Here is a 24,470-nt window from a genome sequence, read left to right as displayed (position 1 = left end):
AACAAGTATAATAGCATACTTTTGGGCAAATCGCATCGATATATTTAAAAAATGTATATGTTTATATGTTATGTTTATATATATTTATAAAAATTAGAAACCACAAAGAAAACTGTAGAAATATTTTTAAAAATAATTAATAACAAAAAAATCACTTTTATATTATAAAAATTGCTTGAAGCTTTGTTGTTCAATATAGATTTAGCACAAAGAATATTTGTTTAATTTTCAAAACTCTTCAGTTCGTATTTAATTTATGGGCTTTGTAGCTAACATGAAGCAAACAACTTTTCTGAAGTCAAATCGATTAAAGACATTTTGCCTTTGAGACACTTATCACAGCAACTGGCAGGCCATTTATGTAGCTGCAACATCCTGCATGGCAGCAGGATTCTCAAAGGGATAAGCATCTAAAGCAGCAACAGCAACAGCAGAAGGGGAAACAACCGCCCGCAGTTCGTGCCACAATTTACCGTCGCATGGCATACAAAATCCATATAAATGCCAGACACAGCAGCAGCAGTTGCCACACATGGGCCTTGTGGCATACGATGTTGCCTGTGGCACACACTTTGTGTGTGTGTGTGTGTGTGTGACTGCTGCAGCGGCTGTTTATCTGTGGTTGGCAGGCGCAACCGAAACCGAAAACGAAACCCAAACTGAAGCCCCCCCAAAACCCAAAAGCACAAACACAAAAGACATTTTGGAACACGGTTGGCAGTTGAAGAGGCAGCAGGCTGTCGAGGGGCGTGGCTGGGCGGGTGGCATGGCTAGAGGCATGTGCAATGTTTGCCAGAATGTCAGCAACCTCAATTAAATGTTGCGATTTCATGCGTTGTTGTTGTTGTTGCTGGAGTTGCTTTCCTGGGTCATGATCCGTTTCGTGAGGGAAAACCGGGCAGCTATAAATAACAAAACCAAAGCGCACAGAAAAAAAAGCGAAGCAAGAAGAAGACTTTTCAAGCAAAGTGTAACAAACGTTTGCAATGCCCTTGCTTTAAGTGTGCTTGCAAGGCCGGGCATATTAGTTTGTCTAGTTGAAGCTTGCTAAAAAACTTAGGAGGTTGAGCTGTAAGCAGAGCAGATTAACTATTTGTGGATGCTACTTGGAATAAGTATAGATATGTGTAAATAAAGGTATATTATAAGAGAAGTATATATAGTCTGTCCCTCTCTCTCTCTTCTTTTTTCATACTCTCTTTGTTTCGCTCACTCTCTCTTCCTCATTATTTTTCTGCCTCTCCTGCTCTTGAATGGTCATTCATATCTCTTCTCTCTCTGTCCCTCTCCCTTTCTCGCTTCCTCAATGTCATACTCTGTCGCTCTCCTTCTCTCTATCCCTTTGTCTCCTTCTCTATTCCTGCCTCTTTCTTTCTCGGCCTCGCATTCTTACTCTCACCTAATCAGAATCTCATAAGAAAGCTAGCTAGAGTTTATGTAAGAGAAATGAGAGCGTTTGAAAGCGATTTATTGACGAAAGAGGCAGGGAAAGAGAGGGACAGAGGGAGAGAGAGAGACAGAGAGCGAGAAAGGAAGTATAAATATGGGAGAGAGCTCGAGTCAGAGAAGCAGCTCTTCACATAAATATGACATAAATCTTTAAGAAAAGCCTACAATGCATCGCACTAGAGCTACAGTGAACACTCGTCAGTCCCGCCCACTTGTTCACAGTATAGCGTAGAGCAAAGGTAGAGTATTCCTTAAATTCCACTTTGACAAAAATAACATTAATTAAAATAAGCGCATGTGGGACTTACCCAACAAGATGTCGCTGGAAACCGAATGCGAGCTCAGCGAAGAGGTTTGACCGTCCGACGGGCTTTGAGGCGGCTCTCGCAGTGGACTGCTGGGCGTTGTGGGCGGTGTGTTGGGGCAACGTTGGCTCTGCCCAGTTGCAGTTGCAGTTGCACTTTCAGACGTCTCCTTAACTGCTGGAAAATAGCCGTTGAGTGCGGGTAGCCTAAAAGAGAGCGGAAGGCAGCCAGAGGGAAACTTAAAGATTATTTGCGTAATAAAATATTCAATGTCAGATTAAATCGAATGCCATCCAAGTGAACTATGAGCCAACGCGAAATGGTTATCGTTTTGTCAATTGACCAACACACGTAATTGATTGGAAAAGTGGCCAGTTAAGACTGTTGTTGTTGTAGTCGAAGGGTTAGGCCACAAGCAAGGCTGCCTAACAGCAGCGAGCCCACCCCAGCTCGATATGGAGTGGCATACTTTTTCTAGCTCTTCTTCTAGTTGGCTCGTTATGCCACGTAATTGGCCATTTTCCATTTTCTATTTTCCACACAGAATTTATTGAATATCGGCCACACAGCAACACACTGCAGCCCCACTTTGATCGATAGTTGCTGTCGAACTCGAGCAAAATAAATGGCCGAAGAGCACCTTTAAATAGAGCTCGACAGCTGAAAGCGCAATGTGGATAGTTGCATGTTTGCTAGACTTAAGCTTAAGGCATTTCAAGTTGAGCTCTGCTCTTTGATTGTTGTTGTAACTGATTATGCCCAAGCTCTGCTCACATTCATAGCTGTCTCTCTAGCCAGAGCTCAGGCTGTGTAATTCCTGCAGGATTCGCAGTTCGAATTGTGCATTGTTGAATCATATTTCTATTTGCAACTGATACTTAACTATATCTAAGTATCTGTGCATATATCTGATACGTAAACTTTGACTTCGACTTCATTGTAAGTACTTTCTCTTATGGCACCTAACTTACTTCAGCATTCGGAATTCATATTAAATTATATTTCTAGTTTATTCATGGCCAGAGTCTACTTATCTTGTTGTCTATGAATATCCTGTAGTCTTCTATATAAAACTATCTAATTCATAAAGTTTTCCTTCGTGACATTCTCTCAGCTCTCAGCATTACGTATACGCCGTGTCAGCCCATAGTGTCTAGCCCTTAGCTCTCTATGATAAAGATTTGACTTCAACATTTTGTTTGCATCTCTAGCTGCCTATATTTCCTGATTTATATTTCTTTCAAGTCGATAAGCAGTTGCTTCTATTTAATAGTCAAAACTCTCGCATTACGTATACGCACTGCAGTGCGTGCACAAATTGTAATCTTAAACTCAATGCACTAAATGGATTCGTAACTCCGAACAATGTTTATATCAAAGCTTTACTCATCAATATCTATCCAAAAAGTTCTTAAAGCTTAGCTTAATTTTCATAGTAAAAACTCTTCCTTTAGCCCAGCTTAACTTGAAGCGAAGTTTTGTTCACAAAGGGAATGTAGCTTCATCTTAGGCAGAGTCCATAATTACCTCAATCTACAGTTATTCAAAATTTAAATTTGCTCTGCCTTGCTTTCATTGCAAACTTTACGCATTGCTCATACGCAGCTTAGGCCCAAGATAGTTTCTATCAGACTTCGATATTAAAATTGCAACACAAATATTAAATTGGCTTAGCTACAGTCCACCTTTATATCCAACCCATATCCTCTATTCATTTAGCTACATATCTCCACTATAACTTCGCTTTCAAAGTAACTCTTCTCCCATCACGTATACGCACGGTGTGCTGCCTGCTAAGTTTCTCGCCCTTAGCTTACTTTTGTGCGCAGTGCAGTTGTAGCCGTTGCCTAACGCTGGCAACCCTAGGCAAACAGGCAGCCACAAGCCAACTTGCTTTGTGGCATCCTTTGCATTTGACAGCAGCCAAAAGGAGCAACAAATTGGCCGAGCAGCGGCTAAAAAATACCCTGTGCTTGGCATTACAAACGATTATGGAATATGCTGGAAACATGAGCTAAATAAAATTTTTGTTATTTCTTATAGAAATTATATGAATTTTTAAAAATGTTTTGCCTTCTCGTTGCGCTCTCAATGCATTTGCCTCTTTGATTGCAGCTATAAAATCAATATGCCCAGCAGGATGTAAAACTCCGGCAGCTGCGGCATGCCCCATGTTGCATGTAGCACGTTTGATGTGTTCTATGCCGACGCTGAGCTTTATTGCATTTTGCTTTGTAGCCCAAGCATTTGGCATTGCCTTCTGTCCCATCCAATGTCCGCCCTCTCTCCCTCTCCCTCTCTCTCTCTCTCTCTCTTTCACTCTCTGTCTCGGACTGTCGTGTAGTTTGCTTTTACAATATTTCCACGTTGTTATGCACTTCACACAAGTGCAGCAGCCCAACAAGCACTCAATAGAGATTTTCTTGTTCTTGTTGTTGTGGTTGTTGCTGTTGCTGATGTTGTCACAATATTTTCGCTTTTCGATGCGCTGCTCGAAAGCAGAAGTGAAATATTTGCCCATGTGGCGTTTTAGCTGCTGCCAAGGAGCCTATCTATCTCTCTGTGTGTGTTTTCTCTGTGCTCTGCTGCTGAAATGTGCAAAATTGAACTTTTGATTTATGCATAGAGATGGGGCACACGGCTTTAGCAACGAATCGGCACAATCTCATCATTTGTTAGGCGACGGCCTGGCAACGTTTGTTTCGACGTTCAACGTGCTCTGATGCTGCCGCTGCTGGCACTTTTCACATTTCTTCGCTTATCAACGCCCGCACAACTGGCATTGTGCAAGTGGGCGTGGCACGCCGGCTAACAACAATAGCAGCGCCTTGTTGGGGCAGGATGTAGGTCAGTGGCTCACTCGTCAGCCAAATGAATGATGATGAGGAGCAACTGCTGCAGTAGCGGCAGCAACAGCATCAGCTCCTGGTTGTTGAAAAGTTTTTTAAAATTATGTGACTGCGACACAAAAGGCTTGCCACATGCCACACTCGTGCCTGGGCAATTGTTTGGTTAATTAAAAAAAAAATGAAACACAAAACTAGAGAGCATAAAAACTGTGTTCAGCTCAGGTGTGGCCATTTAAATGGGGCACATGCAACATACATATGCATAAAACCATATATAAATATAAATATATACATATAAATAACACTTGCCTGCTTTGCTGTTCGCTTTGCTGCTGCTGCTGCTGTTGTATTGGCTCGTTGTGATTCAAACATTTAGAGTTTGAATACTCCATGGATTGCCGGCCCTCAAGGGGGCTGGCCGCTGTTGGTTACAAGCACTCAAATACATTTAAACAGCTGCTGTGGGAGGTGGGCGTCCAACAACAACAACTACTACAACCGCAAGTATCAAAAATCGGGGGCGAATCTTTTATACGCTGCGCCTAAAAGATGCCATGAAATTTTTTCTATTTTTCTTTGCACTTTCACTGCGGCGATTTCGATTTGCTTGCGGCTGCAGCGAGGTTTGGTTATTTTTAAGGTAAAGTTCTTCTTTTCTCTACTGTTAATTGTTGTCTTTAGCACAATTTGAGTGATTCACTGCGTTTCTTAGTTTTTGTGCACACATTCGCCATTGCGGAAATGCGGTCGCTGTTTGTTGGTTGCACTCATAACTGGCATATAAAACTGTAAATCGGCTTTTGGACACTGCAGCGTTGTTGCCCGCTGCCGTTTGGAGACCGAGCGACCAGCCTCTGGGCCGAAAAGCACGACGACAGCGACAGCGACAGCAACGATGATGATGGCGACGACGGCGACGGCGACGACGACAACAAAATGCAGCAAAAGTTTTTAAAGCTGCAGCGGCACACACACGCACACATGGATGGGACAGGATATGCCGTTGAACGAAGAGCGAGCTAGCAAAACAATCACATGGTTTAAGTTCGCCGCAACAACAACAACAACAGTAGCCGCTTCGGCACAGCAGCAACTTCAAATATATAACGGTGCCGCAAAAACATAAACAGAGAGCCCTACAGCCAAGCCGATAAGGCGAAGTCGGCGAAAAGAGAGTGGCGAAAATCGCAGCGAAACTGCAGGGCCAGACAAAAAAAAAGTAGCAATTTATTAAATTCCCATTAATATTTAATATTAATTATTATAAATATTCAATACTAATATTTTATCTATGCATACGCTTGTATGTGCATAAGACACAAAACTGTGCGGTCTCACAGCTGCGCGTTTACGCCGGCTCTCATCTTTGCCGTCGCTCTCTTTTTCGCTGCATTGCTCTGCTGCTGCGCTGCCCACGCGCTGCAGAATGGCGTGCACATAATGAAAATCAGGTCAGGGCCGTTTTGCTCACGCTGACTACCCGCCACACACACGCACACTCAAAGAAAGCTTTTGTGTTTTGCATTTTAGCGGTAAAAGCTGCTCTGAGCTTTAAATTATTAACTTAAAAGAGAATCAAGTAGAATTTATCAAATTCGTTTATAGGTACACAAATTTCGTTTAATCATTAGTAACAAATATATATGCTGTATAAATACGTACGTTTAGAAGCTTAACTGTTAATTGTGTGTATGTGTATTTCAACTTAAAACAAATACAGAGTCGAGCACCGTCTAAACATTATCATCAAAATTCATAAGAACATAAAACAAGAGCAGGACGAAACACAAACTGCTGCACACAGTGTGAAAGAGAAAGAGAGAGAATGGGCGACACATTGAACACAATAGAAAACTTAAAAGCTTTTTTACCTGTAGACATTTTCAAAATGGCGTAAATGTTCATTGTTTAGGCACTCGGTTAGATTCAGTTAAGTTTTGAGTAAATTAACAAAAAAGTAGTTATTATAATTAGTTGGCAAAACACATCGTGAGAGCACTTCCACTTCGCTCCATTTTGTTATCCTTTTTAGCTACACACACTTTTGTAAACAGGCACATTTTGGCTTTGTAATTTCGTGGTATTTCCCTCTAGGCTTTGACTGCGCTGGAGTTCATCTTCTCCAGAATTGGCACAACCATATCGAACTTGGGCCGCTTGCCCGGATCCTCATTCATACAGATCGATATGAGCTTCGACATATGCGACGAAGTACCTGGCGGAATTTTGACGCGTAATCCTTCCAGTGCAATCTTCATGCCACACTCCATGGGCGACCATTCAGCGAACGGCACCTCGCGTGTGGTCAGCTCCCAGATAACTAGTGCAAAACTCCACATATCGGATGCTTCCCAGTTGCGATCGGCTGGCTTACGTTGCAGCGCCTCCGGCGACATCCAAGCGGGCTGGTAGATACGCCCCTTCTCCTGGAACGAAAACTTTGCATCGCCCATATTAATGCGCGCCGTCAAATCATCATCGATCATCACATGATGACTGTTCAGAAAATATGTGGGTATTATACGCTCCAGCGAGTGTAAATAGGCCATGCCACGTGCAATGTCCAAGGCGAATCTCACAGCCTGGCTGGTATCCACGACAACGCCCGATGCACCATGCAGCAAATTGAAAAGCGACGAACGTGGCATAAACTGAAAAGGAGAGTAGGATTAGATGCGGCCCAAAGATATGTTACTACAAGTCTACCTGACTGATTACCACCAAATTGGGAGGCGAGTTGCAAGCGCCAATAATGGGTAAAATATTGGGATGCGAGAAAATGCGCAGCTTGGGAAACTCCTCATTAAAATCCCGCGAAATGCGCGAGGTGCATTGACGCAGTGCAAGAACCTGTAAAATATAACAATTGGAATTAAGGTGATAATTAATACTAATGTTAATTATCACACCTTGGCCACAACATCGTTCTTTTGCCAGCGACCACGCCACGTTTCACCAGAGGGCGTCACCGAGATCTTTGTGTGCAAGTCCAAATCTCCCATGCTGATGCCCTTGAAGCGTGATAAAGTAGCATCGCGCGAGCGCGTCTTCATGCCCAGCCAGCTCTGCTCCTTGAAGCTGATGACTTTCAGCTCCTGTCCGCTCTTTTCGGCCAGATCCTGTATGCGCTTGCCCAAACTGGGTTTCGCCTTGTCCACAGCGGTGTGGCCATCCTTGTTGGCAATGCTAACCAGGGCCCCCGCATTCAATAGATCCTCGCAGATCATGTCATAGCCCCAGAAGCAGGCATAATGCAGCGGCGTATTTCCATGCTCGTTGACAGCATTCACATCCGAGCGCTCACGCAGCAGCTGCAACAATATAATCAATCAATATGAAATTTACAGGGTATTAATTATTTCAAAACTCACCATTTGGACCACTTCACGATGTCCGTGAGCGGCGGCCAGATGTAGAGGAATGTCATCGCCCATGTTGGTGGCATTCACACGAGCGCCGCGCTGCAATAACGTCTCCACGAGCTTCGTATGCCCCTCCTTGGCGACCCAATGCAGCGGACTAAAGCCGTGATCATCGCTACAAAAACAAACATACAGAGAGAGAGAGATTGAGAGAGAGCAAGAGCGGTAAAGGCAGAGCATGAGAGTGACGCACTTATCTACACACACACATATTTTCGTTTAATAGTATGTGTGCAACTTGTTTACACAACACAAGAATAAATCATGACGTCACGTCCCAATTGGTTGACGACCAATCATTAAATTGTTGCCCAATATAGCATTTATTGGAATTTATGCACAGATCAGCTTATTTTATAGTTGGTTTGTTATATTTGCACTAATTTCAAACATTTATAACTCGCTTTTACCCCAGATTCATGTCATGCTCAGTTTCATCCAGCCATAGGCGCACTTGAATTGAGTTGCCCTCGCGGCACCAGTGAAAAATATCCTCCATATTTGCACTACAAATGTATATTATATACTTTAACAATGTTTTGATTACAATTTGCACTTTATTTACATTTATAAACGTTTTAAAAGCATAAAATTGCACCAGTTGTTGCTCTGGTTCTATTATTGTGCTGCTGGCTGGTCACATTCTTTTTATGCAGCGATATCATATTGGAGAAAGACGATTGCTATCGATATCTTAGACAATGTGACCGGCAAGCGGCGAAAGAACAGCTGTTGTGTTTACGTTACCGGGTGAATGCTTAAAACGTGCGTTTTTGTATTTATTTAAATTATAAGCTATAATTTTTATAACTAACAACTATTCAATATAAATAATGAAACTAAGCACATATAATTTTCTAACTTCAATGGCCATCAAGGGCGTTAAAGTGGGTTATCCCTTGAAACTTACTGTAAGTTGTGCCTTTTATTTCTATTGATTGTTTCAAGAGTTTTGAAATTTTGCGCAGATTAACAAAAAGGATGTAATTGAAAGCGAATTCAATCCAGTGTTTATAGAGCGGTTATTGCCTAAACTAGACTGGGCAGCGGTCTATAGCGCTGCGCAGGTGGTGAGTAAAAAATACAGTAGTAATCTCTTGACTGGAATACCATAACTAAGCTGCACATTCTTTTCTAGGCGGAACTAGCAGACGACATTCCAGCAGCACAACCCGACAATATGGCTGAAGATGAACAGCTGTTGCAGCGACTGCATCATTTGCTCTTTGAAATCGATGTGCTTGAGGGCCAGCTGGAATGCCCTGAAACGGGACGCGTGTTTCCAATAACCGATGGAATACCCAATATGCTGCTAAACGAGGATGAAGTTTAGCCCAAATACAAAAATAAATAATATAAATAAAAAAATATATATAATATATGATAAAAATAAAAGTAATAAATAATACAAAATTATAATATTTAAAAAGTAAATAAATAATAAAATAAAAATATATATTAATTTTAACAAAGAAATTAACAGTAATAAAGTCACTCTAAGTTAGTTTTTAGATATCGATTTATAGTATATTTCAAGCTGCAAAAAGTTTTTTATACGAACACCAAAAAATATTCAATTGGATTTGTGGATGGAATTGGTAAGTGCGTGCTAAAGACATATGTATGATCTATGTATCGCTCTATATATAAATGGAATATGTATCATGTATATAGGGAACACATTGAGAGCAAATTGTAGTTAAAGTCAAGTTAGAGTGCTCCTTGGTAATTTTTTTGGCACGTGAAGGATCTCTGCCAGGCCTATTCTAATTGCATTTGATGTTGGCGCCTTTGCTGCGTGCATAGATGCTCCCTTTGCTCAGCTCCTTCTTGGCGCCTTTGCACAGCTCCGCATTTCTGCCAACTGCTTTGTAGCCACGCTCTCCACCTATTAGACCAGCATCTGGGCCTTGTGGAGTTTGCTTCTGGCAGAGCGTTGTGTTTGGTCCATTCCAAGTGACGTAGTCGGCGCTATTGAATCGAATATATTATTAAAACAATATATTTTAAACATGTATATTTAACTGAGACTTACAGCAAGAGATGCTCATCAGCTCCCTTGGCCAACTGTGCATTGGCTCCAAGCGTAGCCATTCGTTCGATCAGTGATTGAAATTCACCCGACTCCAAATGTTGGCCATTGTCCAGCTGCGAGGAAAGCTGTCGCTGTCTGTGAGAGACAAAAGAAGTTATCTAAGTATGAAGTAACAATTTTTATATAGATGAAAAATTTGCGAATTGGCTAACAAATTATATACAAGTTCTTATTAATTTAAATTTAAATTATATTAATTTTTTAACATTTTTTATCTTTGCTCTTTTGAAAATTAATTTATTTTAATTTTTCGATAAATATATTTCTTTTAAATATTTTTTGTTATTATATTTTTTAAATAAATTATAATTTTTCTTCATAAATATTTTATTTTTGTACTGTTTTATTTTGTAATTTATTAATTCAGTTATCCTTTTCTATTTTTGCTTAGTTATTCAATTAAAGTTCTGTTAGCTTCAACTAAAGTTCGCAAATTTTTCATACTACCCTCGCACATACACATACACACATCTAGGTACAGGGTAAATAAATTCTAGCATGCCCACAAAAGAGGAGAGTCGAACAAAAGTTAAATCAATAAACGTGCAGCAAAGCTAGCTAAGAACAAACATGCACAACTGTACAAAGTTAACGGCAACGGTTAAACGGTTAAACGGGCAGGCATACTTCAGTGAATCGGTTTTGGTGCGCGCGCGACTTTCAAATGCCTTCGCTATGGAGCTGGCCGAAACAGTTGACGATCCCATCGATGTGCTATACGAGGCATAGCTGTTGTTGCTGTAGTTGTTGTTGTCGTTGTTGTTGTTGTTGTTGCTGTTGCTGCCATTGTTGTTATTGTTGTTGCTGTTGCTGTTGTAGTTATTGTAGCAGCTGGAACGCGCTAGCATACTCTTGGTGGTTAAGCGCTCATAGCTTGGACGCGTGGGCGATTGAGCCGGCGAGGCATATGAGTGCGTGGATGCACTGGAAATGCTGGAAGCTGACAGCTGTAAGGCAGTTGCTGCTGCCTTCGACTCAGACTGGCAGCCTGAATCGTTGGCCAGCTGCTCCGGCGTTTGCTCATGGCTCAGGATGATCTGTGTGGTGGCCGTGGTGGGTGTGATGACATTGATGGATGGCAAATGGCGATGTTGCTTATGTGGCTTGCTGCTGCTCGTTGTGATGATGATGACAATGTCAGTGATGATGATGATGATGTTGAGGTGGGGGCGTGGCAGCAAGCAAGCAAAGGTGTTTATTTGTTTGTTTGTTGTTGGTGGTTGAGGCAGCAACAAAGTTTTACAAAGAAAATGGGCAATCGATTAACAAAACGAATAAAGCGGCAGCAGCAGCAAAGGCAGACAGACCCAAGGGCTTGGATAGGTGTCTATATAGCTATAGAAACAGCAAACTGGTGGCGACTTGCAGCTACGCACCTGTGTAGGGCATCCACTTGATCCACCTTTAGCTTCATCTCAGCTGCTGCCGGCTGAGACGTGCTCAGCGTTTGCTTTTGGCTGCGCTGCTCATCCTCGTCCTGCACGATTTGCAAGATTTGCGTGGCCCGATCCTCCGCATAGTTCACAGACTCCAAGGCCATCAAAATGATGCGCTCAGCTATGTGCGGATACTTCTGCTTGAGCAGCGACTCCACTGAGGGGATATTGGAAGTGAGTTGGGTAAATAAAGCTTTAGCTAAGGCCACTCACTCTCTGCCTTCTGCTCGGCTGTGTATTCCTTGGGTCGCAGCGGTATATGCTGCACAGCTTGATCCTGCTGCTCCGACTCCAGCTGCGGCGGCCGATTGTTGGGTTTGTGCGGCTGCTGCATGTCCCGTTTGACATAGCCCAACGAGATCAGCTTCTCCGAGGCGAACTGCACGTTGTTGTCCGCATTGGCCAGGATATCCAGCAGCAGCATCTCATCAGCCTTGGGGAATATGTTCTTCATGTATCTAAGGGAAGAATGAGTCTTATTAGTATAATTATACAATAGAGAATATCTGTTAAAATATGAAAACTAAAAGAAAATTTATAAGCAATCATAAAAGAGAGAAAGAGAGAGAGAGAGCGCGCGCTCCAGGCAGGGCTATAGAATCTATAGAATCTTGAGCTAAAGTAAAGCTAAATAAAGCTAAATAGAGATAGATAAAAGCAAAATAAAATAAAATCAGGACAAAAGAGTGAACTTAAAGAGTCCTAAATGTTAAATCAAATATTGTTTAGGCATTTTCCTCAAGCTAATTGCAAAGGTCAACAAACGGAGCTTCAATTGAGTTGGCTCTTAGCATTAAACACTCAATTTGCCATTAGCTAATTGCATTTTTAATGCAATTACATCCCAATCTCGAGCCAAATCGCACCTCAATTTCATTTTGGGCGAGGAGTGGGGCTTGGGGGAGCTGCGCCACTGCGGCGAGCCGTGCAGACCCATAGCCACGACTCCAACTCCAACTCCAACTCCAGCGCCAGCTGCTGTTGCTGCTCCTGTTTGCTGGTGTCCACTTTGCATGCTCATGAGACTACCGAAGCGGCCGCCGGGCAGGGGACTGGCCGTGCGTGAGGTCACCGTGACTCGACTAGCGCCCATGTCCAGGCGACGCGCCGGTGGTGTCATATAGAAAGCGGAATTACTGTGGAACAGGTGACGTTGAGCGGGTGGCGTCACAAATGGACCAGGCATTGTAACGGGATGCTTTTCCACCTGCAAAGCGCTGATGACGACGGCCTCGCGATTATAATAACTGTGGTTAGTAAGCAGGTGTGTAAGACAAAGAGAGAGAGAAAGAGAGAGGAACAGAGTGGGCGTGTGTGGGTGCATTAAGCGGCAGCGTGTGAGAAGACATAGATATACATATATATATGCAGATTAGCCAGCAATTACTATATGAGCTATAGCTTCTATATATACGAATCGTGTCTTACCGCTTCAGCAGTAGGCGTATGTGGTTCTCATCGGCTGTGGGAAACATGTTCTGTATCTTGGTGACCACCGCTTGGGTGTCGCTGAACGAGGTCTCCTGAATGGTGGAGCGGCGCGACATGTTGGAGGGCAGACGGGCACGCTGCAGGGGCAGAGGCGAAGAGAGCTCCTAGGGCAGAGAAAAGACACAGCTATAGCAAGTATTGCTTGTTAAAGGCTTAGCTAACGCCCACCAGTTGTCCACGCGAGGAGGCGGAGAGCAGCGGACTCGTTGATAGATTGTGCAAGGCGCGCTCCTGGAAGGCACGCACGGCTGTTAGATTGTTGCTGGGATGCACCACATGGAAGGGTGAGCTGTGATGTGAGTGTTGTGTCAGAGGCTGCAAATGAGGAAAATTTAAATGAGTATTAACAAAAAACACTTAAGACTGTACCATGAATTTTATAGATTTTATGCCGCGCTTAAAAGTATGCTATAAAAACTTTATAGCTTTCCAGCACATGCTCAAATGATTAAGCAACTGACTGAGCTCACCTGCAGCGCTATGGACTCTGTGGAGCAGCGTTCATTTTGCAACTGTTTGTAGCTGCTGCGTCCGGCGCGCGGATCCTCCAGCTGCATAGCCTTGGTCAGATAGTTTATGTAATAGCTGCAACGACATAAAAGTGGCAAAAACTGCAAATCAAAGGCCATAAAATGCTAGCACACGGGGGTTGGTTGCCGGCTCTGGTGCCGTCTGGTGGTGAATTTCTCAATGATGGCACACATTTGGGGGCAATGCTGGGCTGCTGGCACAGGTAAAGGGTACGACGAGACCTAAACAGTGACACGTGCCAAGTAGCTGCCAAATGGCAGCAGCATCAACTCGCATTTGACAGCTAATCGGGGCGCTGTGATTGCGAGACGAAACGAAACGAGACGAGACGAGATGACATGAGACTCCTGACAAGTGCACACTTGAATTTAACGTATGACAGTCGCTGCTTAATTGCACACAGCGCCAAGGCAAACAAATGCGAACGGAGTGAGAGAGAGAGAGAGGGGCGCAAGTAGCTCGCAAGTTGGAGTGAAGTCTACATTAGGCGGAAGTGACACAGTTTGTGCTCCAATGAGGCCAATTGACATCAAGTGTTGTGCTTGGCATAATGAATAGCACGTCAAGACAGTGCTAAAACAACAACCAAAGCGGCACGATTTAAAGCGCTGCCTAAGAGTATGCAATGGAATTCGTACAAAAGTTTCTCTGTCAAGCAGACAGTTGTAGACATGTTAATAAGCTTGACTATCAAAATTTTATATAAAAAATGGTTATAAATATATAGATATATATATTTATAAATATACTTTACAGTCCTTTGACATTTAATAAGTTCACAGCAATCAGTTTTATACAACGCCTGTCATGCTATACTCGTGCACAGCTTTAATAGGCGCCGCCTAAAAGCATGCAATGAAAAATTGCCGCGTACAGCACTCGGCTCGCATTTCAATGCAATTTTATTTCTCTTTCTTTTTGCGTGCATAAATATTTATGACGTTTGCTTTATGCATTGTCAGTTGCTGCTGCTGCTGCTGTTGCTTACCAGTTGCCCGTCGTTTGATCATATTTGCAGTCCCAACCCGGCGGCAGCTTTTGATAGCCATTCGGTCCGCCTGCATCGCTCATTTTTGAATTTTATTTTCTATTTTATTTTTGTTGAATATTTATGGCTATTTAAACGGATATTCGCAGCTTGTTTGCCAACTGTCTGCAACCCCGAAAACTTTGCTGGATTTGCCCTTGCCACTACGAGCTTTGTAGTAGTTGTTGTTGTTGCTGTTGCTGGGGGTTGTTAACCACCACCGAAACGTTGCACACACACACACACTAGCACGCTCGGTCGCTCGCACACAGACACAACAAGCACAGTTATTTTTGTTTACAAGGCGCAGCCGGGTAAAAAAAACAAAACACGCACGCACACGCACACAGCTACACGGCGTGCCTTTAGTGACTGGATTTGTTGTTATGCTCCTGGCTGTCGTCCTCGCTGCTTTTCCAACGAACGAACCGCGCTTGGCCAGCTTTCAACGTCTACTGACGGCCCGTTCGGCGAGATGCTGCGCGGGAGCGAGCTTTTCACTTTGGCGCCGAGCTCCAGTTGCGGCGCAGTGTTGGCTAACGCTCGCAAAGTAACGGCTGTTGCTGAGCTTTGCTTTGGCCGTCACGTGAAATTTCAGTAGACGAAACGTTTGAGCACATTCATAGACAGAGCACAAGCAAATACTTCGAACTTGATTTCAAATTCTTATGCCACATATTTCTATTGAAAAGCAAACAAAATGACGGAGCTACCGCCGGAAATACGCATTACGCGTATCACAAATACATATCTGCAGGATACGTTGGATGAGATCGAAGCCGAGGATAAGAAGCCCAAAGGGCCAACCAAAGCTGAAAAGAAGCTGGCGCGCAAAGAAGCCGTGCGAAAGCGCAAAATGGAAGAGCAAAAGTTGGTCTTACGCGTAAGTAGAGCTTGTGTCGATGTCTCAGTCTCTCTGCCTCTGCCCCTCTCTCCCTGTCTTTCTCTAACTCTGAATATTTTTTATAATGTCTCAGGAATTGTCCAGTCCGTCTTTATCTTCCATTTTCTCTTATCGTTTCTTTTTCCCTACGTTCTTCTCCCATTCTCTTTCTTTCGTTTGCAATCGCACTCTTACGCTCTTTCGTTCTTCTTCCCTCTCGCTCTGCTTCTGTCTTGCTCTCCTTTTCCTACTCTCCTTTTCCTACTCTCCTTTTTCTACTCTCCTTTTTCTACTCTCCTTTTCCAACTCTCCTTTTCCTACTCTCCTTTCCTCACTCTCCTTTCCTCACTCTCCTTTCCTCGCTCTCCTTTCCTCGCTCTAATTTCCTAACTGTTATTTCCTCACTCTCCTACTCTTCCCCACCTTCTCTCTTCCTCGCCTTTCATCGCACTTAATCTGCCTCTCACTATCTTGCCGTCTCCCTCTTTCATGCTTGCTTCCTTTCGCATTTCCTTTTCTTCTCACTTTCTGGTACTTTCTGGTACTGATTTCTTCTCTCTTTCTCGCTCACACTCTCTGGCACTCTCTTGGCCTCTCTCGTCCTCTCTCTCATTCTCTCCCAGTCGCTCTCTTGTTTCCCTCCTATAAACTCTGCTCACGAATGCTTTTCTCTGTAGCATGGGCTGCAAATGGAGCTGGAGATAGGCAAGCGCATGGATTTGCGCGGCATGGAGGAATGGAATGCCATAGCTCAGGAAATTAAGTTGATAGACCTGCGCACTGAGTTGATACAGTGGGGCGAGAGCGCCCAGCGCATCATAGAGAGCAAGAATGATCACATCAACATGCTGATGGCGGATCTGACGCATACGAACGAGCAGCATGCGCGCAACTATAGCCGCACCGTGGAGCTGATCGATCACATCGGCGAATGCTATCAGGCCATGCTCGAGGGCTGCAAGAACATGTACGAGCAGCAGGCCGAGGCGTTGCTCAAGGAGTTCTACGACGAGGTGCATCTGCGCACCGAGGAGGTGGCGGCCATGCAAACGAACAGCGAGAACATCATCCATGCCTCGAATCTCTTCACGCGCGACCAGCTCAAGGAGGACTATCAGATCTACCAGGAGCAGCGCGACGACTATGTGAACAAAAACATCGAGCGTCGCTTCGACATACGCGATCAGGTGGTCCGCAAAATGAGCCACATGCAGCGCCAGCTGAACGAGTTCGTCGACGTACTGCAAAACACCGATCTGGATGTGCACAAATACGAGCGCATTCGAATGCTGACTGAGCGCCAGCAGCTGTTTGTGGAGGACACCAAGAAGCTGAACCAGGACGAGGTCAAGCACATCGGCATGTTGAACGAGATACAGCAGGAGATGCTGCGCGTCGAGACGGAGAACAATGCGACGATCAACGATCTGCGCCTGGAGTTCGAATACTTCACGAATGTGCGCAAGAAAATCGAGGATCGCATGCACGCCGATCGCATAACGACGCACGAGAAGCTGCGCATACTCAGCACCGAGTGCTATGAGTTGACCAAGGTACAGTCTTCACCCGTCATACCAAACTCTACTCATGCAACACCTTCGCCCCATAGAAATTCGAGAAGATCGTGAAGAGCGGAGAGCTGCTGCTCGCTCTCTCCATCACCTGTCGCAAGCTGCAAACGGAGTCCGAGAAAATCATTGTGGGCGGCGAGGTAATCGACCCCATCGATGTGGGCGACGTGACCGACGAGTTCACGCTGCAAACGCTTGACATTACGAAGCATGTGGACCTGACCGAGGCCGATCTGGTCATGCTGAATAAGAGCCTGAAGAACTTCTGGCGCCAGCAGGCCATGGCCCAGGCACAGAACATGCTGCTCTTGGAGGAGAAGCGCAAGCTGACCGCAGAGAATGACAGTTACATCAACTTCATCAAGTCCATGAGCAAGACTGACAATGCCGAGGAGCTGCGCTCCGCCATGCTCGTTAGTCCCTGCATCAAGAAGGTGCCGCTGCTCTTCGACACCCAATGCCGCTTCCACAAGCTGCGCATTAAGCGGGAGTCGCCCACAGCCGGCCGAGATTCCCAGCGGAGTGCAGTGAACTCCATCAAATACATCCTGTATGGCAGCAGGTGCAGTCTGCATGACGGAAACAAGTTAATGTAGACATATATAGCTGAAAGATATATCTAAGAAAATCTGAGCAAATTGTATAGTGTTTAGCATAGGCAGTTTCATGTAGACAAGTGAAATACGAGTGGAAACTTAACTGAGGTAGCAGAGCTTATTAGATTTAGTTTTGTATTGTGATGAAGCTAACGATTTGCTTCACGATCAATTCATTTAGTGAAATATGAGTGGAAATTAAGTTTATTATTAGTTTATATATGTGAAATTGGAATTCACTTGTATGAGTGAATATATATAGATATAGTGAGCATATTATGAAAATTTAGTATAAGCAGATAATTTATTAGCTTGTTCCGTTTTATATAGAGGCAGATATATAGCATATGATCAATTCACTTGAATAAGTGAATGTTTGTATAGTGAAACAAGAGTGGAAATTCAGTTAAAGCTAAAATAACTTCATAACATATGTTTACAACATAACTGTTAATTATTTATCAATTCACTCATTCAAGTGAATATGTAGCTGGGTGAAATAAGAGTGGGAATCTAGTATAGGCAGCTTATATATAAATTTTTAGTTTAATGTCTGGGCTATGTGTCTATAGAATGTTAGGTGTATCTCAATGTGAATAATCATCAATTCACCTATTCAGGTGGATTTAAGTAAAGTGAAAGCCAAGTAAAACTTAGTGTTACATTAGCTTTTTCAGGCTGTATGTTTATATAATGTCAGGTATATATCATTAGTAGGAAAAATCAATAATTCACTCATTCAAGTGAATATTCAGTTAGTGAAATAAGAGCGGAAATTCAGTTAAGGCAGGAAAGGAAATTCATACCTAAAAACTATTATCTCCCAGTTTGCAGGTAACCCTTATTCAAGTGAAATAATAGTAAAAATACAATCTTAGGCAGTTTACAGATAATTTATTGATACGTGTATATCATAAGCATTAAGGTGTTTATAAATTCACCTATTTAGGTGAATTCAAGTAAAGTGAATTAAGAGTGACAAATTCAATTCAATTTAGGCAGTTTTTAACACAGCTTTCAATCAATCAATAATATCGCATACTATGTATCATATATATATCTATATATACGTATATATATATATAATAAAAAGTTAACTTTACTCGAACTTAGGCACTAATCAAATCCTTTGGTCAAGAGAAATGCAAAAGCAAATTTAATTCACGGCATATGTAAAGAGTTATTGATATAGTTGATATGAACGGTGAATCACTTGAATCTCAGGGGCTGAATCTTGAGGCGCTCGGCTAGGGCGGCGCAGGTTTTAAGCTGATTCTCCAGATACTCAATGCCGCCAGTCTGGTCAACGTCCTTCATGTTCTTCTCCTCCTTGTCGCCGGCCAGCAGCACGGGCTTCTTGGGATCGGTCTGTGGGAGGGCAGAACGAGATTTAGTTACTCTAAAGACTCAAAGCTCCTTCAGCTTCAGCTCTTACCGGCTTGGTGTTGCGCAGAATGGAATTGAAGTCGGTCATACGCTCCTGGAACTGTGGTGCAAAGCAGTTCGGATCGACGGCAATGAAAACTTGACCCAAATTGGCGGCTGTGTTGGCGCCCGTGTGGGTCCATTTGCGCACGTGCGTGGAGTAGTTGGCGCCGGACATAACGCCGGTCAAAATATCCACCATGGCGCCCAGGCCGTAGCCCTTGTAGCCAGAGGTCAGCTCAGTGCCGCCCAGGGGGCACAGGCAGCCCGTTTCGAATGCCAATTTGGCATCGTTCGTCACTTTGCCCTCGGGATCCTGGGCCCAGCCATCGGGCAAGGAGGCGCCCTTTCTGTTCTGTATCTCAATCTTGCCCACGGCCACAGCTGTGGTCGCCATGTCCAGCAGGAAGTGATCCTTGCCGCAGGCATTGGCGCCCAACGACAGCGGGTTGGTGCCCAGCGCCGCCTCCTTGGCGCCCGTGGGCGCCATCAGCGGTGACGTATTGGTCATGGACATGCCCACGAGGCCGCTCTCCATGGCTCTCAGCGCATACCAGCCGGCCATGCCGTAATGATTGCTGCCCTTGGCACAGACCCAGCCAACGCCCACATTTTTGGCCTTCTTGATGGCCAAGTCCATGCAGAAGTTGCCAACGACAGCGCCCAGTCCATTGCGTCCATCGACCCAGGCTGTGGCGGGCGTCTCCTTCAGCACCACTGGTGTGATGGCACCATCCGTGGAATTGATGGCCAGATCATTGATGTACATCTCCAGCCTGTTCATGCCGTGACTAAAGTGTCCACGATGATCGGCCGCCACCAGCAGATCAGCCTGAGCCTTCGCATGCTCCTCGGGCACATTCACAGCCTTGAAGCAATCGATCATAAAGCGACGAGACTCCTCCACTTCCACCAATTTCAGACAGGTGCTCGACATGTTTCGCGATAAGCCAAATGCCACTACAAAATATTAAGAAATTCAAATTGTAAATTGCGAATTTGACTTAGGTCCAAAGTCAAAAGACGAAAGCAGGCGGACGACGTGTTGCTTCCAGATGCGTGACGAGCAAGCGACTAATTTGGAACCCTAAAGCAGCATAAGCCAGCCGGTCTGATAATTAGTCTAATGCTCACAAACACAACGTAAGATCTCTAGAGAGACAGAGAGAGGGAGAGGGAGAGGGAGAGTGAGGTAGGTACGTAGGGAGAGAGCTCACTCTTTATCGTAGCTTCAATTTGTTGTTGTTTACTTTTTGTATTTTGGCAAAGCTAGAAATTCCTCACAATCATATTTGCCAGAGGCGTGTACATATAGTATATATATAGACTTATCAGCTGATAAGTAAGTGTATGTGTGCACCTCGACTTGTATTCTTTATTGATATACGTACACATGGATATATAGGTACATGTTCAGCTAGTTTTTATGCACCACACGAACTTTGTTTTCTTTTAATAAATTCTGATTAAGTTGGTCAAATTTGTCATGAAATGTGTAACATCAGGTGGGGCATATCATATATAGAACATAATATATCATAAGATATATAGGTCTATAACGAAAAATCCTGAGTTGCAGCTTACTCAATATAAATATAGTTAGAGAGAAGCGAATAATTGTTCGAAAAAGAGCTAAAGAAATCAATCTAGAAAAAACCTGCTTCAAATTGTACCTATAATATATATAAAATATATACTCTGCTTCGTTTAGCAGCATTTTCTGGAACCGGACCTAGAGCCAGTCATAAAACGAACAATATATGGAATATATATACATATATACTAGATTATATACATTTATTATATACATAAATACTGACATATATTATTAAATTAAAATAATTTTTAAAATATTTAAATTCGAATTCGAGACAAAAGCTATAAGCAATATGAGTTATCAACTTAAAAATCTACAAGCTATACAAATCATAAACTATATAAATAGCATTAAAATAATAAGCAATTTGATATTAAAAATAATTGCCTTTTTAAAAAAAATGATATGCAAATGATTTATATGTAAATTAAATTAAAAATAATTAATAGAAAAATTTAAAAAATAAATAATAATATAAAAAAATAATATTGATAAATAAAAATAAATTAATATAAAACGTTGATGTATAAATAAAAAATAAATATGTAAAAATAATTGAATTATTAAAAAAATATAATTCAATATAACCAATTAAAAATTAAAAATACAAATAAATTAATTCAAATCATATATAATATGCTTATATATATAATATGTATAAATAAATAAAAATGAATTGAAATAAAATATAATTTTATTTATCATTAACATATATATATATATATATATAAAAGTTAATTTAAAAATCATTTAATTCATAGATAAATAAAAAAGTTATACTCAAAAAGTATATAAAAATAAATTAATATATAAAAAATAAGCCTAAAAAATTATACAAAATTAGAAAAGACTCCAAAAAACCATACTCAAATTAAAAAAAAAAGTTGTATACTAAAAATATTAAACTTATTATAATAATAAAAAATATATACTATAAATTATGATTTCCAAGCAAAAAGCTTTTCAGCTTGATCAAAAACCTAAATATAACATATCTGTAGCCTTTATATGTATATTATATTATAAAGAAACCTGATACGATCTCTTATCTCTAGATACATTCCTATAAGTGAGTGTATTTGCTCTGTTGCCTAGTCGAAGTCACTTGGAATTGCTTCTAGCAACTTATCTCGCTGGGGGCTCGCAGCACAACTAACAAGCACACACATACATACGTACACGTATGTCTATAAATATATATATATATATATATATATAAATATATATATATGTGCCAATATATTCAAATATTTATAATTGTGTTATGTGTGTTTGGATGTTTGTATTTCCAGTTTCATTTTGAGTTTGTCAAGTCTGTTGCTGTTGCTCGTGTGTTGTGTGGGCTGTTCGAGCATTTTTTTAGTTGTTTATTTGCTAATGACCTTGAACTTCACTTGATATCCATTTGAATAGGGCGCCCACACTGCACTGTCAGCCCAGGGATGAATTAATTATGAGACAAGCTGATGGATGGGTTGATAAATGTGTTCGATTCATTGATTACGGAATGACGCTATTACGGAAATTGTACAGCCTTAACAAAATATCGAGTACACCAAGTGTTGCTAAGCTCTTAACAACTGCCACGCCCCCACCGCCCTTCGTACAAATAGGTGATAATGAAAGCGAAATTTGATAAGTGCCCTGAGTACCATAAAGTCTGGCAGCTTAAGCAATATCAAATAAAAACAAAACAAGCAAGCACATACATATATACGTATATACACACATATATATATACCATATATATACCATATACCATATATATACATATAGACACATCTCGCTGATAACCTTACAAACCGAATCTTAACAGCAACAAGCGACGCGGCCATCCTATCAGCCACCATCTCTGTGCGTGTTTTGCAGCACTGGCTTTTGAGAAGTTCTCGTTTACTGACCCAGGCTTCATTGCTGCGCGTTGGCCAACACTGTCCGCACTTAGCTCATTACTTGACCGCAAATTTGGATTTGAACAAAGAAACAGAAATACAAACAACAGTACAAGTAGAATCTATAGAAACTTATTAATTTGCGTGAGCTTCAGTGTGCGCCAGTTGTCAGCGCCTATTTTGATGTGAATACAAAAACCGTTTCGACTCTTGAAGCTAAACGAGCTGTATTTTTGGGGCTGGACACAAAGTGTTGCGAGTGTTGAATGCGCTTTCAATTAGACAATCAAATTGTCATTAATCAAGTAAACGAAGTGGAACAATGCTTGGCTCAACAATGGACGAATCGACAATTCGAATTGAATAATTGAATTTGATATCTATGAAATACATCTATTATATATTATAGCTATTATAAGATCTGTGGGCAGTAGTAGCAAATTATCTATCATAATTCAAATGTTCAATTTGTCACTTGAGGACTTGCGCTGAGGGAATACCCTTAATCTTAGACGACGAAATATTGTGAATCTACATACTTAAAAGACTACGACTTGGGACTTGAATGATTTATTTTGACAGCCAAAATATCTCAACTGACTGTTAATAATAACAGCTAGTTAAGCTTAAGTTAAGGTTGCATAAAAGTTTTTATTCAGTTTAAGAATATATATCTATATATTTTTTTATTTAAATTTAATTTAAAATAATTTTAATTTTCATTCCTTGTGGTTGTCAAAATTTGTATGAAAAATAATTTTAGAAGTAATTTTCTGTGGCTCATAAATTATAATAAATAATAAACAATATTTGAATAGCTTTCACAATTGTTCAACTTCTCATTTAATATTATAATAAATAATAATAAATACATTCCATATATTTTCCATGGAATTCACTCTCTTTGTGAATTCTAAAACTAAAAAATAAATTTCCTAGTATTTTTTTTAATAAAATTTCATGCAACATGAACTGAAAATATACAAAAATTGATTAGTTATATTTAATTAAAAATAAATTTCTATGCAGCTCAATAAATAACAAGACTTCTAGATCAAATTCGCTCTAAGCTGAGTTGCAAAAAAAAAAACATTTGTTTTTTATACAAATTCTCTGGTTTTATGACTAATAAACAAAATTATATTGATCACACGTGGGTGGCATTGAATAACAACGAAAGTATTTCGAGCTGAGTATCTATAAGGAACAGCTGATTATATGCAAAAAAAAAAGCTAACGCGACTGTCAGCTGGCTGTCGTGAGCGTCAGAAGAAGGAAGCTAAAGATAGGCATATAAATCATAGCGCATAGATAATAAACAATTGCTCGCGTAATTAGAATAATAAATTCTCCACTTACCGCCCAGATTTGCATTGATTTTAGGCGCTGCAGCTGCGCCGTTACGCCTACATTGCTGCTCTTGTTGCTGTTGTTGTTGGCGCCTTTGAAGTGTTTGAATAGACCGCCGATTGGCGCTGACGTAGGCGTTGGCAGCGACCGCACGACGCGAGCAGCACAATGTCAACGATGTCATTGCAGCGAATATGGCAAAAACAAAAACGTTCTAGTGCTAAAAACAAACAAGAATAGCAACAACAACACCAACAAAGACGAATACGTCGCAGCAACAACAACTAAAACCCAAAAACAGAAACTAGTTGAGGCTACGTAAAACTCAAAAAATAGACACGTAAAGCAACAATAACAAGTCGATAAAAATCAGCGACTACGTAACGAGACCAAAACAGCTGACGTCGACGTCAACGTTAGCGTCTCTGCGGGCGTCTCTGCTGCTACTGCTGCTGCTGCTTGTGTTGTTGCTCTCAAGTTTCGTTTCGCCTTTCGCCTTGCACTTTTTAGTTATTCTCTTAACTGCGTCTGTTGTAGAACGTTTCTTAAGC

The 24,470-nt window shown here is 41.7% G+C and overlaps 5 protein-coding genes across 11 annotated transcripts; 2 read left to right on the top strand and 3 right to left on the bottom strand.

Annotated features, from left to right (window-relative positions):
- Window positions 1-6,227: 6,227 nt before the first annotated feature.
- On the bottom strand, window positions 6,228-8,684 carry LOC111594364 (integrin-linked protein kinase homolog pat-4). 2 transcript variants are annotated; one of them, XM_023307627.2, is made up of 6 exons: window positions 8,591-8,684; window positions 8,436-8,531; window positions 7,975-8,140; window positions 7,513-7,914; window positions 7,310-7,453; window positions 6,228-7,254 (listed from the first exon to the last, which is right to left on the bottom strand). In XM_023307627.2, the coding sequence occupies exons 2-6, from the start codon at window positions 8,522-8,524 to the stop codon at window positions 6,694-6,696; spliced, it is 1,362 nt and encodes a 453-aa protein (XP_023163395.1). In that variant the 5' UTR covers window positions 8,525-8,531; window positions 8,591-8,684; the 3' UTR covers window positions 6,228-6,693. The 2 variants fall into 2 exon arrangements, with proteins under 2 accessions (XP_023163395.1, XP_030078703.1); XM_030222843.1 differs by having other exon boundaries at window positions 8,436-8,678.
- Window positions 8,685-8,770: 86 nt separating this feature from the next.
- LOC111594365 (multifunctional methyltransferase subunit TRM112-like protein) lies at window positions 8,771-9,380 on the top strand. Its single transcript, XM_023307628.2, has 3 exons — window positions 8,771-8,936; window positions 8,994-9,095; window positions 9,164-9,380. Exons 1-3 carry the CDS (start codon window positions 8,859-8,861, stop codon window positions 9,356-9,358), a joined length of 375 nt encoding a protein of 124 aa, XP_023163396.1. The 5' UTR covers window positions 8,771-8,858; the 3' UTR covers window positions 9,359-9,380.
- Window positions 9,381-9,564: 184 nt separating this feature from the next.
- LOC111594360 (putative uncharacterized protein DDB_G0291812) lies at window positions 9,565-14,897 on the bottom strand. 4 transcript variants are annotated; one of them, XM_023307620.2, is made up of 10 exons: window positions 14,567-14,897; window positions 13,518-13,632; window positions 13,216-13,362; window positions 12,985-13,151; window positions 12,423-12,803; window positions 11,770-12,014; window positions 11,497-11,713; window positions 10,748-11,230; window positions 10,061-10,195; window positions 9,565-9,996 (listed from the first exon to the last, which is right to left on the bottom strand). In XM_023307620.2, the coding sequence occupies exons 1-10, from the start codon at window positions 14,647-14,649 to the stop codon at window positions 9,792-9,794; spliced, it is 2,178 nt and encodes a 725-aa protein (XP_023163388.2). In that variant the 5' UTR covers window positions 14,650-14,897; the 3' UTR covers window positions 9,565-9,791. The 4 variants fall into 4 exon arrangements, with proteins under 4 accessions (XP_023163388.2, XP_023163390.2, XP_023163389.2 ...); XM_023307622.2 differs by lacking the exon at window positions 10,748-11,230; XM_023307621.2 differs by lacking the exon at window positions 12,423-12,803.
- Window positions 14,898-15,189: 292 nt separating this feature from the next.
- LOC111594361 (uncharacterized protein PFB0765w) lies at window positions 15,190-18,438 on the top strand. Its single transcript, XM_023307624.2, has 3 exons — window positions 15,190-15,488; window positions 16,166-17,041; window positions 17,098-18,438. The coding sequence occupies exons 1-3, from the start codon at window positions 15,306-15,308 to the stop codon at window positions 17,653-17,655; spliced, it is 1,617 nt and encodes a 538-aa protein (XP_023163392.1). The 5' UTR covers window positions 15,190-15,305; the 3' UTR covers window positions 17,656-18,438.
- A 333-nt stretch (window positions 18,439-18,771) lies between these two features.
- Window positions 18,772-24,181, bottom strand: LOC111594362 (uncharacterized oxidoreductase YjmC). 3 transcript variants are annotated; one of them, XM_030224637.1, is made up of 3 exons: window positions 23,929-24,181; window positions 19,091-20,040; window positions 18,772-19,023 (listed from the first exon to the last, which is right to left on the bottom strand). In XM_030224637.1, the coding sequence occupies exons 1-3, from the start codon at window positions 24,101-24,103 to the stop codon at window positions 18,865-18,867; spliced, it is 1,284 nt and encodes a 427-aa protein (XP_030080497.1). In that variant the 5' UTR covers window positions 24,104-24,181; the 3' UTR covers window positions 18,772-18,864. The 3 variants fall into 3 exon arrangements, with proteins under 3 accessions (XP_030080497.1, XP_023163393.1, XP_023163394.1); XM_023307625.2 differs by lacking the exon at window positions 23,929-24,181 and adding an exon at window positions 22,481-22,743; XM_023307626.2 differs by lacking the exon at window positions 23,929-24,181 and adding an exon at window positions 22,472-22,544.
- Between the last annotated feature and the right edge of the window lie 289 nt (window positions 24,182-24,470).

The sequence above is a fragment of the Drosophila hydei genome, unplaced genomic scaffold (assembly GCF_003285905.1).
Source record: "Drosophila hydei strain 15085-1641.00,03,60 unplaced genomic scaffold, DhydRS2 tig00000001-arrow-pilon, whole genome shotgun sequence".
NCBI classification, from domain to species: domain Eukaryota; kingdom Metazoa; phylum Arthropoda; class Insecta; order Diptera; family Drosophilidae; genus Drosophila; species Drosophila hydei.
Note: the sequence above shows the minus strand (reverse complement) of the source record. Positions and strands in the feature narration are given on the sequence as shown.

Excerpts from the sequence above, each read along its gene's own strand:
- LOC111594364 (XM_023307627.2), bottom strand. The coding sequence starts at position 8,524 with ATGGAGGATATTTTTCACTGGTGCCGCGAGGGCAACTCAATTCAAGTG. Across the intron at positions 7,915-7,974 it reads ATCGTGAAGTGGTCCAAATG|CTGCTGCGTGAGCGCTCGGA; the intron begins GTGAGTTTTGAA and ends ATATTGTTGCAG. Across the intron at positions 7,255-7,309 it reads ATTTGGTGGTAATCAGTCAG|TTTATGCCACGTTCGTCGCT; the intron begins GTAGACTTGTAG and ends TCTCCTTTTCAG.
- LOC111594365 (XM_023307628.2), top strand. The coding sequence starts at position 8,859 with ATGAAACTAAGCACATATAATTTTCTAACTTCAATGGCCATCAAGGGC. Across the intron at positions 8,937-8,993 it reads GTTATCCCTTGAAACTTACT|ATTAACAAAAAGGATGTAAT; the intron begins GTAAGTTGTGCC and ends AATTTTGCGCAG. Across the intron at positions 9,096-9,163 it reads TCTATAGCGCTGCGCAGGTG|GCGGAACTAGCAGACGACAT; the intron begins GTGAGTAAAAAA and ends ATTCTTTTCTAG.
- LOC111594360 (XM_023307620.2), bottom strand. The coding sequence starts at position 14,649 with ATGAGCGATGCAGGCGGACCGAATGGCTATCAAAAGCTGCCGCCGGGT. Across the intron at positions 12,015-12,422 it reads TCGCCCAAAATGAAATTGAG|ATACATGAAGAACATATTCC; the intron begins GTGCGATTTGGC and ends TTCTTCCCTTAG. Across the intron at positions 9,997-10,060 it reads GCTGATGAGCATCTCTTGCT|CGCCGACTACGTCACTTGGA; the intron begins GTAAGTCTCAGT and ends TCGATTCAATAG.
- LOC111594361 (XM_023307624.2), top strand. The coding sequence starts at position 15,306 with ATGACGGAGCTACCGCCGGAAATACGCATTACGCGTATCACAAATACA. Across the intron at positions 15,489-16,165 it reads AGCAAAAGTTGGTCTTACGC|CATGGGCTGCAAATGGAGCT; the intron begins GTAAGTAGAGCT and ends TTTTCTCTGTAG. Across the intron at positions 17,042-17,097 it reads AGTGCTATGAGTTGACCAAG|AAATTCGAGAAGATCGTGAA; the intron begins GTACAGTCTTCA and ends TTCGCCCCATAG.
- LOC111594362 (XM_030224637.1), bottom strand. The coding sequence starts at position 24,103 with ATGACATCGTTGACATTGTGCTGCTCGCGTCGTGCGGTCGCTGCCAAC. Across the intron at positions 20,041-23,928 it reads AATCAATGCAAATCTGGGCG|TGGCATTTGGCTTATCGCGA; the intron begins GTAAGTGGAGAA and ends AATATTTTGTAG. Across the intron at positions 19,024-19,090 it reads TTCTGCGCAACACCAAGCCG|ACCGATCCCAAGAAGCCCGT; the intron begins GTAAGAGCTGAA and ends GCCCTCCCACAG.